This window comes from Zootoca vivipara, chromosome 6 (genome assembly GCF_963506605.1).
Source record: "Zootoca vivipara chromosome 6, rZooViv1.1, whole genome shotgun sequence".
Taxonomy (NCBI): domain Eukaryota; kingdom Metazoa; phylum Chordata; class Lepidosauria; order Squamata; family Lacertidae; genus Zootoca; species Zootoca vivipara.
Genome location: NC_083281.1, coordinates 78,938,685 through 78,953,046, shown reverse-complemented (window position 1 = coordinate 78,953,046; position 14,362 = coordinate 78,938,685). Strand labels below are relative to the sequence as shown.

Genomic DNA, 14,362 nt, shown 5'->3' with positions numbered 1-14,362 from the left:
CAAAGGGGGGAACTTGGAACACAGGAAGTTACTTTATCCGTCCATCTAGTTATATGCTGACTGACAGTGGTGCTCCAGAATTACAGGCAAGGGTCTTTCCTTGCCTAACCTGGAGATGCCAGATATTGAAGCTGGGGCCTTCTGCATGCAAAGCAAATGCTCTACAAGTCTTCCTAACTCAAACTGCATCTCTGCTGTGAGCAGATCATGTTTAATAAACTGTCTTTTTTCACACACACACACACACACACACCCATTTATGCTGTTCTAGCAAATACCCACCCTGCAGAGGTAGCAGCATGGAAAACTAAATATAAAACCCATTACCATCTGAGGATTAAGAAATGAAATGCTCGCATCTGTAAAAAGAAATAGCGAGGGTGGAGGGTAACAAGAATTAAAATAGCGAAACTAGAGGAATGGATATATGGATTATCGCTAAGTGCCCATTAGAGCCTTTCAAATTAGCACCATCGGTTCTCCAAAAGTGACTTTTTAGATTCATGGGAAAGCAGAATGTATGTTTTCCCTATAAAAATGCACTTGTGAACAATCCATGATAGTTTATATTAGAGCAGAATATAAACTGGTGTTTTGATCTGAAGGCAGCCCTGTTTAGGGAGGCTTTTAATGTTTAATTATTTTATTTCATTTTTCTGTTGTAAGCCGCCCAGAGTGGCTGGGGAAACCCAGCCAGATGGGTGGGGTATAAATAAATTATTATTATTATTATTATTATTATTATTATTATTATTATTATTGATAAGGCTTTTGTTTAGGAAGATAAAGTCAGGTACTGATTGTGGGGAAGAATGATTTTTCTGATTTATCCCCCTCCCACTTACTGGGATCCAGCTTCGGTTTATTGGTTCTCATTCAGTCCATCATCAACCCCAAACGCTGGTCCTGGGCTTTCATGGCCTCACCTGATTCAGATGGTCACACTCTACCAGCCCTCCCCCTATAAAGGCAGTCCAGCAGGACAACCAATAATAATAATAATAATAATAATTAATTAATAAATTAAATAAATAAATAATTTATTATTTATATCCCGCCCATCTGGCCAGGTTCCCCCAGCCACTCTGGGCGGCTTCCAACAAAATATTAAAATACAGAAATCCATCAAACATTAAAAGCTTCCCTAAACAGGGCTGCCTTAAGATGCCTTCTAAAGGTCTGGTGATTGTTGTTCTCTTTGAACTCTGGTGGGAGGGCATTCCACAGGGTGGGTGCCACTACCGAGAAGGCCCTCTGCCTGGTTCCCTGTAACTTAGCGAGGGAACCGCCAGAAGACCCTCGGCGCTGGACCTCAGTGTCCGGGCAGAACGGAACGGTGGGGGTGGAGACGCTCCTTCAAACCAAGGCTGGTTTGATCCCAAAATCAGACCTGAATCCAAAAATGGATCAAGATATTTGGTATCTGTGCTTTCTGCATTAATCTGCATTTTTTTAAAAAATAAAATAAAATCCACATTTAAATCAGTACTTAAAACATATTTTCTCTTAACACTTTTCTTCTAAATGTATTTCCTCTCCAAATATGCACATTTAACATTTTTTTAATTGTTCTGTGAGCCCAAGACCAGTTCTCAACGTTCTGAGAAGCACATAATTGAGTGGATATACAAACCTGCCCATTCGTCTGGGAGGGGAAGATCAGAACAGTTTATCCCAGAATTCATGAAGACCAAATTCCAAAGGCATCCCTGCTTGTATAGACACTGGCCTAACTATCTCTTTTGTGTGTGGTACCATTCTTACATCAATCCTAAGAAACCACATGAAAGGGTGGAATGAATGAGGGTTCAGTTTTAGAGCCAGGCACCCTTAGAAATGTAGATCCTTTCACTCAGCTGAATGGTTGCTATTAATTGAAGTCAGCTCAGTGTCTGGCTTTCAGCCTGGCTCTACCTGGATTGGGGGTGGGGCATTGAATGCTCTGCATGGTTCTTTATTTTCTTTCATTAATCCTCTGTCTGGCTTGACGAACATGAGAGACAGTTCACTTTTTAGTTCATTATTAGAAAACTTTCTGCAGATGATATTAGGGTGGTTTGGGTTCTCCCCCTTCCCTTTCTCTAGCTTGCCTGGTTCCCTTTAGCTATTAACCTCGTTGGAACTAAAACCGCAGTGGGTGAAAATGAGGCAAGGCACCATTGTGCAGTGGAGACTCATGGAAAGCGAAAAGAGCATTGAAGTGGCTAGATATCTGTTAGCTGGGGAAGCGATCTTAGAAGCCATCTAGTCCAATCCTCCTTGCTCAACGCAGCCTGGGCAATGCAGGGTGCAACCAGAGCATCCTTGACAGATGGCTATCTAGCATCTGCTTTGATACCTCGCGGGTGGCACTGTGGTCTAAACCACTGAGCCTCTTGGGCTTGCTGATCAAATCCCTGTGATGGGGTGAGCTCCCATTGCTGTGTCCCAGCTCCTGCCAACCTAGCAGTTCAAAAGCATGACAGTGCAAGTAGATAAATAGGTATCGCAACAGTGGGAAGGTAAATGGTGTTTCTGTGCGCTCTGGTTTCCATTGCGCCAGAAGTGGTTTAGTCCTGCTGGCTACATGACCCAGAAACCTGTCTGTGGACAAACACTGGCCCCCTCGGAATGAAAGTGAGATGAGCACTACAACCCCATAGTCGCCTTTGACTGGACTTAACCATCCAGGGGTTCTTTACCTTTACCTTAGATACCTCCAGTAAAGGAGTGCCCATCGCATTTGATGTAGTCTTTCTTTCCCACTGCCAAGCAACTCTTCCCATTAGGATGTTGCTCCTAAAGTTTTGGCAAAAAAACCCTTCAATTACCAGCAGTTTGACTTCGCCCCCCAAAGTGCATTCCTCCATTGTTTCCCAAGACAGATGGATGCCAACCAACCACATTCTAGTCCTACCCCCTGAAGCAACGGAGACAAAATTAGTTCCATCTTGATGTATGTGGCAGCCATTCAGATATTAGAAGGCTACTCTAAGGTTTCCTGCTATTGTCTCATCTCAGTGCTAAACATACCTGGCTCCTTCAACCATTGTTCATAGGACTTGGCTTCCAGACCCCTCACTCTCCTCTGGGCATGCTCCTGTTGGTTCCCAAACCTGGGCACTTTGTTCCAGATGTGGCCTGAACTACACAGACATTTTGCATGCAGAAGGTACCGGATTCAGTCCCTCACACCTCCAGCGAAATGTATCTCAGGTGATGGCAGTAGCAGATGGTGTGATGGGCAGAGGCCTATCTGACCTCCTGGCAGGTGATTCACTGCTGCTTACTGGGAGGGAGAGGGGGGGGAGTGCAAATTCACCCAGGTGAGCCAACCAAGCAACCCTCCCTGCTGCTCCTTTTCCTGGTAAGCAGCAGCGACGTGCCTGCTGGGAAGCCAGGTATGTGCCCTCACCCCACCATCTGCTACTGGGGGGTGGGGGGTGGGAAGGGCCTCTGCCTGAGACCACTGCTTTTTGGTGCATCATACTGAGGCCTTCTTCGTGCATGCACATTCATCACTTGATGTCGGTAGCCTCAAGTGATGACTTGTTTATGTGAAAGGTCCATCACAGATGCAATGGCTCGGTTAGAGTATTTAATGACTCCTTTTCACAGCACTTCCAGTACCTGAAAGCAGATTCCTCCTGAGGTGGAATTTTGCTCCAATTCTTTTTTTAGGAGCTCCCGTGAAAGCCTTTGAGGGTGCTGGGTTGGTGATCCCTACGGTAGAATGAAGTCTGCATCCATTGAGTGCTGCTGTCCATTGTGCTGATTCCATATTTTCACCCAAGAGAAGTCAACAGAAATCTTTAAAAAAAACATAAAATGACAGCTTTTATGACAGCAGGCTGAAATGGGGGAATGGGAGCAATATTTGGCATTGTAGATGCCAGAGGTGTGAGTGAATGATGAGGAGCTACAGCCATAGCTTACATCAGGCATCCCCAAACTGCGGCCCTCCAGATGTTTTGGCCTACAACTCCCATGATCCCTAGCTAACAGGACCAGTGGTCGGGGAAGATGGGAATTGTAGTCCAAAACATCTGGAGGGCTGAAGTTTGGGGGTGCCTGGCTTACATTTTCTTTCCCCATAACAACCCCACAAGGTTAGACTCGGCGACAGCAAATGACTGGATGTCAGCTAGTAAGCCTCCTGGCTGAGTACAGGATTTGAACTTGTGTCTCCTGGGGGGAAAGCTCAGCTCTCTGGCAACCACCACACTGGCTCTCCAACTGTTGGATTGTAATGGGAGAAGATACAGCTTCATCTAAAGAAAGGGGGGGGGACCTCGTCTCTTTCGGAATACCTGTCAAATGGGGGAAAGGGTAATTACCACCGACATGCGAAGGTTGCAGAGGATGACAAGATGGATGGGTGATAGGGCTGTTGTACCACCAGTGTGTCCAACAGCCAGTCTTCCTACCTGGCATCATCTGTGCAAGTGACCCTTCAACCGAGCCGTCAGCTCCCCAGTACCTCGTTACATTGCCCAAATACAACTTGATCATGTTTCACCTGATTAAGTGTCTGAAGCGGCAAGCCCGGAAGGCGGGCACTTAATTTTCTGTGCTTTGCCACTTGACCCTTCCCTTTACTCTTTCTCTTGGCAGCTGCCTGGTTTTAATTGAAACTTCAGCAAGGCAAAGCTGCAGACTGAAGCGCTGCAGCCATGATCAGAACCACACCCTCTGTTTGGGAAGAGACGATGCTCCGTCTGTTCTGGATGAATGGCTTATTCCCGCCACCCCATTTATGCCCTCAAGCCCCCTTTCTCCACGTTTATTGACTCTGTTTGGTCTTCTCTGGTGGAACATGGTGTAGATTTGCTCTCTTAGTGGAGTGAGCTTTGCGTATATACGGCTTTGTTCTTTTTATTTCTTGTACCGAGGGTTTCTTTAGATGGGAGGAAATGGATCGGTTTTGACGTTTAAAAAAGTTGGCCTCTTTTGATGGTGTTTGTTCCTCCCCCTTTTCTGCAGCATCCTTGATAAACATTTTTGCAGTATGCAAGGTTGAGCACATCCCTCTGAGCTTCTTAGTGTAGTTACTTATTTATTGTTGAGTTGGTGGAGGCTTTTTTGGATGTAAAGATGGTGTGGGTGTTATGTGAGTTATCCCTTATGTATAGTGAGTGATTGTGCTGTGAAAAAGAAGAGAACGTGTGTGCTTGTTTGTGTGTTGAAACTTGCTGTATTTGGAAAACTAGTGCATCATGGCAAGGACTAGCCTGGCATAAGAGCTGTGAGTGGCTGCTGGGATGAGGGCAGGATTGATGCATTGCCCACTGCCCCTCAACACAGGAACAAAAGGCGAGCTTGCTGGATCAGACCAGTGGTCCATCTAGTCCATTATTCCATTTTCATAGCCTCCTGTCCTCAACCTTCCTCCCAAGTCCTCAGAAAGGAGCAGGTTCTTCTGTCCCTGGTGGGTAGAAATGGGAGAGAGATTGGATCACGTTAGCATTTACAGGCGAACCTATCAAATTCACACTTTTCAAAAGCAATGCAGGAGCAGAAACGCACCCACCTTCAAAGTTCAAACTTCTCCAAAATTTGCAGTGCAGTACTCCAGCCAAGTAATGTGTACAAAAATGCACATGCTAGGGATCAGTGTCCATTAAACTGTATATATTAATGAAAATAGCATACAAAATGCTTTACTTTAGAGGAAGTAGCTTTGTTAAAAAATTGTATATTTGGAGAAATGTGTATATTAGGGCTGATGCGCATGCTGATGTGGAAGTGTGGAGAACTGAGCATGACATTGGAAAAATGAGGAAACAGATTTGACGAATTTGCCCATCCCTGGCCTGCACAGAGCCCTCCTCCACCACCATGTGCCCAGTTCTTCAATGATCCTCCTCAGTAACCTTCCTCCTGGACATCTTAATCTATACATGTCCATTGAGGTCTCCCTGTCTATAGAATGAGACATCTTCCTTGGTTGATGGAATATCACCTTCAACAGTGAAACAGCACTTTCCTAATCCTGAGTCAGATCATTAGCCAACTGGGTAACCAAGACCAACTCCTGTGTGTGTGTGTGTGTGTGTGTGTGTGTGTGTGTGTGTCAAAGTGCCATCTGATGAAACCCCTCCTGTGTCAGGGAGTAGCAGTGAACAATACCAACACTCCAAGGCTGGCTTGGTGGCAGCCTTTTAATTTCCCACAGAGCCCTTGAGTGCCTGATATAGCAAGCACCGGGGAATTGTGGGAAATTAAAATGGCAGCTCCCAGACCCAGCTGGCTGTCTTGGGGACTACAGGGCAAGTGCCTGAGGATACTATGTGCTGGAGCATAAAAAGCTGCCTTATATTGAGTCAAATCATTAGTCCATCTAGCATTGGCCGTTGGTAGTGACTGCCAACAGCAGCTCTATAGGGTTTCAGAAGGGGCTTTCTCCTACCTGGAGATGCCAGGGATTGAAGCTGGCACATTCTGCATGCAAAGCAAATGCTCTACCACTGAGCTACAACCCAGAGCCTGCTGGTCACACTGGTGTGAGATTAGGGGGTGGGCTTCCTTGCAGCTTCCTGGGCCACCCCAGTGGGTGGAGATAGATCGGCCAGGAGAAAAACCCAAGCCCTGGTTTCCCATGGGTGGCTGCTTTTATTACTGGGCCACCACATTTTAAGGAGGACATCTTAGGCTAGATGACCTAAAAAGCTTCTTTTCAACTCTTTGATTCTATACTAATCAACAAAGCTTCAAGTTGCTTTAATTTATTTTACAAGAAAGAGAAGGGGCATTAGGAACCTTTTGTGTTTAATGATGCTTATTTGTTACATAAGTGAGAGAGAGCTCTTGTATATTCTGGGGCACATCAAAAGCTTCAGTGTGTTGGAGTTGCTTGCTATTAAATGCCAGCAGATGCTAATGGAGTGTGAAGCTTTGCATAATGACAGCACTGAAAACAGAATCAGATGTTTTGCAGTCAAAGAAGGTGAATCAATGATCAGTAGGACGAGGCCTAGCAGAAGCAACAAACGCAGTTAAAAGCTGCAATGAGAAATCTGTTAATGCCCATTGATTTACATTTGTGAATTATACAGACAAAAGTGAATTCCAGCCTGGTCGGAGATGGCAGCAGAACTTGATTCAGAAGTGACCGTCTTGGCAGCCCTGCAGATCTGCCAGAGATCTGCTTCTCCCCACAATAACACTCATCTCAGCTGAGTCATCAAAAGGGGTGATTAGGCAATGCCGTAATTGGGGAGAAGTTCCCTCTTTGATAAAGAGGGCTGACTTAGATCTCCACTCAATATACAAGCATCTTTTTATAATTAGTGTGGTGGCAAAACAGAACTAGGATAAAAGCATTTTTAAAGTTTGTGTACTCGCATTATTATTGGGGACCCAGGTGGCGCTGTGGTTAAACCACTGAGCCTAGGGCTTGCTGATCAGAAAGTCGGCGGTTCGAATCCCTGTGACGGGGTGAGCTCCCGTTGCTTGGTCCCAGCTCCTGCCAACCTAGCAGTTCGAAAGCATGTCAAAATGCAAGTAGATAAATAGGAACCGCTATAGCGGGAAGGTAAACGGCGTTTCCATGTGCTGCTCTGGTTTGCCAGAAGCGGCTTAGTCATGCTGGCCACATGACCTGGAAGCTGTACGCTGGCTCCCTCGGCCAATAATGCGAGATGAGCGCGCAACCCCAGAGTCGGTCACGACTGGACCTAATGGTCAGGGGTCCCTTTACCTTTACCTTTTTACTCGCATTATAATCCAGGAACGTCTTTCCCAACCTGGTGCCCTCCAGCTGTTATTAGGTGACTACTCGTATAAAGTGAGTTGTAGTCCAACATCTGGAGGGCATCAACATCTGGACGACAACATCTGGGGGAGGCTGGTCTAGGGGGGGGGCTCATCAGAATATGGGTCATCATATGCAACCCATGTGCAAGGCCAGGATTGAGGCCTGTCAAGTAACAATGAAGAAGAGGATGACTCTGAGCATGTACAGAATTAGATTCCTTCACTACTTAATAACCACAACTGTCCCAAATATATGCAAGATTGGGGCGGAGATTTCAAGATCAATGAATGCTGTTTCTAGCTTGGGTTTATCCCAGTTGGGGCCAAACCGCTGAATACATGTGAGGAGAGAAGGACCAGGCTGCTATTTCAACAGTTTTGTGGGGGTGGGGGAGTCTGTGAAAAGTCCACAGTGAATACCCAGTTGGTTCTGGAGAAAGAAATGGCATCCTTCACTGTCCACTGCCAGTTTCCCCCAGAATGCCTTGGGAACACACCACATTCTGAAAGATTGGAACAGCAGCCATTAGGAGGACCACTGAAAATGATCAGCACTCCTGGGAGGGAAATCAATCTGTTCCTCCCTCACCCTGGTGGGGTGCAGAAATCTGTCCCAGATTCACTACCTGCAAACTGCAGGGAGTGGGTGGGTAATTTCTGGAGCCATTTCCAGTCCAACTCGCCTCCCAACACAACCCATTTTGGAAGTTAAATACTGGAATTTGGGCTTGGGCTATATAGGAACTGGGTTCGTTTTACTCTCCACGTAGCTTAGCATTCTAAACTTCTGCTGTAGTTGTTGGCCTGCTGATCATGTCGCTTCTCAAGGGACGAGATGGAAGCCTGCTAATTGCAAATGTCCCTCTGTGCCACCAGGAGGCAGACACAGATGACAACCAAGGAACTTTGGACTTTGAAGAGTTCTGCGCCTTCTATAAGATGATGTCGACCCGCCGGGACCTGTATCTCCTCATGCTCACCTACAGCAACCACAAGGACTATTTGGATACGGATGACCTCAAACGCTTCCTTGACACGGAGCAAAAGGTAAGCGTTGGGGTTCGCTCCTTGATCCTTTCTAAGGGTGCAAGAAGGCATTGTTCTGCCTCGACTGCACTCTGCTGCAGTTGGAATGCCAACCAATGCAGAAACAGGGTGAGCTGAATTTAAGCATGGAAAAATAAGAAACTGAAACCCACAGGTTTGTTGACGCCTAGGCATGACCCTGCCCCAACTTAGGTGTTGCCGCATCCCAACTTCTCCCCTGGCAGAAAGGTTGGGATTTGGGCAGGAAGCTTGTGTTGGGCAAAATACGCACCAACCGAGTGGCAACAGCGGCAGGGTCGACGAAATAACAAAGTTGTCTTCAGTATCTTTGCTTGCTTTTATTTACAATAATATACACCACACTCCTCTACTCCATTCCTCTCATTTCACAATACATCACCACCGCACCCATGAACCATTTGGGTAGCTTAAATACAGAATTCAAAATAGGCAATTACCCAATCACATTACAGTAATCAAACTCTACCTTCCATTATTCAAATTAGCAAAAGCTCACAGGTGTGTTAACATTCAGAACAAGGTTACAAACACACATCTCTGTGTAGCACCATTGACCACATCAGCCTTAAAGGAAAAACCTAACAGCTTGTGCAATGGAAGCAAGTCGCATCAATGGCTTCCTTTAACCTTAAGAAAAGGGGCGGGCTGGTCACCACCCTTCCAAAAGAGACTTCACATTTTCTGCTACAAAGTGGGCTTTGCAATGTCTGCTCTAGTCTTCTCAGTGTGATTTTTATTTTTTTATTTCTTTGCCTCCATTAAAATACATATTGAACACCAAAGTCACCTATGAAGAGAAGGTCACCCCTGAAGATCTGGGAACTTGTCCAAGCATTTGCAGACAAACATATAAATCATCTTGCGGGGGAACCGCCCCCCCCCCACAAGCAAACAAATCCTTCCAAATATTGATAGTCCCCAATAATGGCATGGATGTTTGAGGGAGGAATAAGGAATAAGGAATAACTTGGTTTCTATAGGACCATGTAGCCTGTTCGTTGAAACAAGAATAAAGCATACAAATTGTAGTCCTTTTCCCCTGCAAGAAAGATAAATACCACTGTTCTCCTCTCACCATGAATCCATGCTCACAAATTCCTGCCGGTGAAATACTTGTCTTTGGCTGGCCTTCTGTTCAGCTTAGTGTGGACAGGCTAACACTCGGGCAAATGGAGGGCTGCCCCCCCCCCCCACAACCTCAGTGCTGGCTTTGGAATATAAAGCTTTATACAACTAGGGAGCAGGGCACCTGAAAGATCGTCTCGCCCCTTATATAACCAAATCTATCACTACGCTCTGCAGATGAGGGCCTTCTGCAGATGCCTCCTCACCAGGGAATATAGGAGAATATAGAATTCAGAATTTTAGTGCTGTGGTACCTACTCTTTGTAATTGCTCCCGTTTAATATTAGACAGGTGCCATCTTTATTTGTCTCTTTAGCACTTGCTGAAGACCTTCCTTTCCCAACAAGTCTTTTAAGTAGAGGTCTTCCCGCATCAGCACTGGAATTCTTTTAAATATGTTTCATGGTTGGTGTTGTTGTTTTTTTAATGGCTTGTGTGTTTGCTGTCCTGTGCTCCTTTGAGAAGAAGGGCAGGATAGAAATTTAATAACTAAATACAATCATTATAGCTTACTTTTTGTGGACTGCAGTCCACTTTATCAGATGTATGGAGTACTGCCGTGTTTCTCCGAAAATAAGACACCGTCTTATATTTATTTTTCCTAAAAAAAACCCCACAGTGGCTTATTTTAAGGGGATGTCTTATTTTTTATTATGCGTCCAGCCTTGCCTCTTCCTTGGGGCCCTCCAGAACTGCGCCTATCACTATGTCTTATTTTCGGGGTATGGCTTATATTGCGCAAATGCTTAGAAATCCTGCTATGGCTTATTTTATGGGTATGTCTTATTTTAGGAGAAACAGGGTACCTTAGTTACAGATGTAGATTTATACACATGCCACAAAACCATATGGCATGGATTGTAAACAGTGAAGTCAGAGGGAGTTTTGTGGTTACCCAAATTCTGGGTATTTGCTCTCAAAGACGGGGGGGGGGGAGAAGAGCTCAGATTTCTAGTTTGGGCAGACTTCACCACACTCAGCCATCTTCTCCAGAAGAGCTTTCATTCTGGACTGAATGGAGCTTTCATTCTGGACTGGCAAGTAGGCTTCTTCTTAATGGTCTCATAAAAACCCAAATACTTTTGCCAGCTTTTAATCCTAGCATTCAAAGGCACTTTTTGATAATAAAACATTGAGTACCACCTAGCAGATCTGGCTTGCAGTTGTTTATGCATTGTCAATTAAATGACAGTCAACTAACATCACAGCTCTCTGTTGTAACATTTACGATTTTGTTTTCTGCATTACAAGAACTAAAAAAAAAAAGGCAAGATCTTACGCTTTTCTGCATTGCTGCATTTATATCTCGGCATGGTTGGATACTGATGAAAGGTGCCAGATCTTGTTTTCTAATGTTTGTGCAAAGCTCTCATAAAAAGCAAATAAACCTGCTGCTGTTTTTGCCTCTGGCAAAAATTAAGTAGCATATTCCCCCTACACAAAACCTTCCCTAGGCTTTTTGTGCCAGGTAAGTGCATAAATATGATTTCAATAGGAAGAATATTGGATATTTTGCTGCTTTATGGTAACATTTATATTGGGCGCTGCAAATTCATTAACTTTGTATTGGTCTAAAAGCCAGGGGGTTCCCCCATAGCTGCCAAGTTATCCTTTTTTAAGGGATTTTCCCTCATGCTGAATAGGCTTCCTCACGAGAAAAGGGAAAACTTGGCAGCTATGGGTTCCCCCCCTCTAAACATGCACAGAACAATTCCAGCGAATTATCCATCTGAATTTAATAGTGGTCCCGGAAAATACTTCTGCCGCCCTACCTGCTGTAATTAATCTGAACAACTTGCTTAACCCCAAGATTTACATTTAAAGCAATTATAGGCTTTCTCCAGCTAAGTTCTGTGCAGAGTAGGTCCATTGAAATTAATGAACCATATTCACGCATATTGATTAACTTCAAAGGGTCTTCTCTGAATAGGACTGGAGCTGGATGCAACTGTTTGATTGCAGTGCCTCTCGCTACTGAATATACAGAGGCTTCAAAAGTCAAGCAGTGGAATTCCCCCCCCCCCCAATGAACCAGGTTTTGCCCTGCATTGGGCAGTGGGGACACCTTGTTGTGAGTTTTCTTCTCCACTCTCTTCCTAAAGAACTCTCCATCTGCTTTTTCATGGCCTGTTGGAGATTCTAAATGTGTCCTTTGCTCAGATGATAATCTTGTATTTGTGACTGCTGCCCTTCTAAACAAGTTAGCATTGGTTTCCGTGTCACTGGGCTATTGATCCCCCTAATGCTGAGAAGGGGGGTGGGAATCGAATCTCGCTGCATGTTTGGGTCTGTGTAGATAATCGTCAGGAGATACACCAGGTGTTTTTACTTGCTGCTCACCACCTTTCTGAGGGATGGGCCCACCGAGTTTCTGCAGCCATGTGTGAACTAGTACAAAATGTCCCCCAGCCCTCTTTCCTTCTTTTAACCCCCATTTGGGTCTGATGAGTTACTGACTTTGTTCTGCACGACCCCCTCTCCCTCACCCTCTCTTCTCTTTCTTGCTTCCCCTTCTCAGCCTCTCCACTGTGCTTCTTCCCCCACACCACTTCTTTTCACATCTAAAGGCTACCGAAATGCATAGGCAAATATATAAATGGTAGGGCCGGCCTAATGCATTTTGGCAGCTGAGGCGAACCACAAAATGGCACCCCCCCTCCCTATCAGGGAAGAAGGGATAAGTGAAGAATACATCAGCAACAATGGCTGGTGTCCATTGTGACTATAGGGCAGGAGGCAAGAAGGCCAACAGTAGGCGGAGCCAGAACCAATGGCTGGTGAACCAACTAACTCTTGCTCTGTGCCCATCCTCCTTTCTGGTAAGCTCTGCGAAAGCAAAACTGGCGGTCAGTGAGGAGGAGGTTGGCATCTGGTGCCATCACCTGGACTGGCTGAAAATAAGGAGAAAGGCAGGTGGAGGCTGGCCGAGAACCGAGTGAGTTTGGTGGAGCAGAGACACACCTGTCCTAATGGACCTGTGTCTTCACAGGGTAAATGTGTCCCTAGGCTGTACCACATCAGACTGCAGTTGGTGTTGTACATTACTGAGTATTCTTCCAATCTGCGACAGATACAGGTGGGTGCCTGTTCCTTGGTTTGAATCGGTACCAGAGGACCTAGACGTACAGAATCACAAATTGCCTATCCTTGATGCAGGGGGTGCTTGCTCCTAGACAATCCATTTTTTTCCTATAGTATTTTTAAAAGCACTTTCAGCACACAGTTTCCTAAGGACATCATCTCTCACCCTACAGCCTAATCATACCCTCTAACTCCCGGTAAGAAAAATCAGGGATCAAAAGCGGCATGGCACCGGAAATCACTTCTACACATGTCTGGACATGCGTAGAAGCAACTTCCGGTGCCGGCGCTGCCCGATTTCTGGTGCCCAGACATGGGCAGAGCGGCACCCGAAATTGGTTCTGTGCATGTCCAGACATGTGCAGAAGGAGCCTCCCTGGCAGGTAGGAAATCCGGCAGCTATGCCTCTAATAGACTCCACCTTGGTTGTTTTTCTGGAACTCTTCCTCTTGCTTTGTGTCTAGGAACATCTGCCACATGGACTAAATTTATTGACAAGCCAAAACTGGTCCGTGTCATCTTGCCATAGGAGTTGTCTATCACCAGGACGGGGCAATCAGCATTGTGTTACTTTCTGCCCCTGGGCACTAAGGCGCCACTTGGGATGGAAGTGGCCTAGAAAATCATGCTTTGCGTTCTGTGGAGGGCAGCCTGGCAATCATTGACGGGATCGTAGCTTTCACCCTATCAAAGCTGACATTGATTGGCAGAAATGGGAATCTCACTGGCCGATTGGAAAAGAGGCAATAGGGTGAGGTGGGGGAAATGTCACACACAGCTAGAAAACCACCCAGTTCCAGAACTACTCAGAGAAAAGGAGAGTTGTTAAATGGAAGGATTTGTTGCCAATCTCTTATTTTGTGCAAAGCAGCAGCAACAACAACAACAACCTTCCTTTTTGTTCTCAGATGATTAATGTGACCAAGGATCATTGCCTGGAGATTATCAATCAATTTGAACCATGTCCAGAGAACAAGGAACAAGGAGCCCTTGGAATTGACGGTAAGATTTCAGTTGCTTTTATCCGGAGAACTGAGCGGGCCTGAATGTTACTGAATAAATGCCTTAACTGGATCCTGGCCTGGGTCATTTCCCACAAAGAATGGACATTCCCCTCCCCCCACCCTTGTACCAGCTGCATTTTGCCTTCCTGATAGTACTTTCAGGGTGACGTTGTCATTCATTTCTCACCTGCCCTTTCTGTAATATACAAACCCAAGGTGGGACCAAGACCCCAGCAATGTTAAGAATAATTAACTAACCAAAGAAGAAGCACTGTGTAAATAAAAAGCACTGTGTGGCTTGAAAACATCAGGGCACCTGAAATGCTCCTCCCCCCCCCCCCCAAAAAAAA

General features: G+C 45.5%; 1 protein-coding gene across 3 annotated transcripts in view; it reads left to right on the top strand.

The window, feature by feature from the left end:
* Window positions 1-14,362, top strand: part of PLCH2 (phospholipase C eta 2) — a 331,389-nt gene that overhangs the window by 212,975 nt on the left and 104,052 nt on the right. For all 3 annotated transcript variants that reach the window (XM_060276184.1, XM_060276182.1, XM_060276183.1), the window contains 2 exons: window positions 8,611-8,781; window positions 13,917-14,010. In XM_060276184.1, coding sequence (XP_060132167.1) covers window positions 8,611-8,781; window positions 13,917-14,010 — 265 coding nt within the window. The remainder of the gene's footprint in view (window positions 1-8,610; window positions 8,782-13,916; window positions 14,011-14,362) is intronic.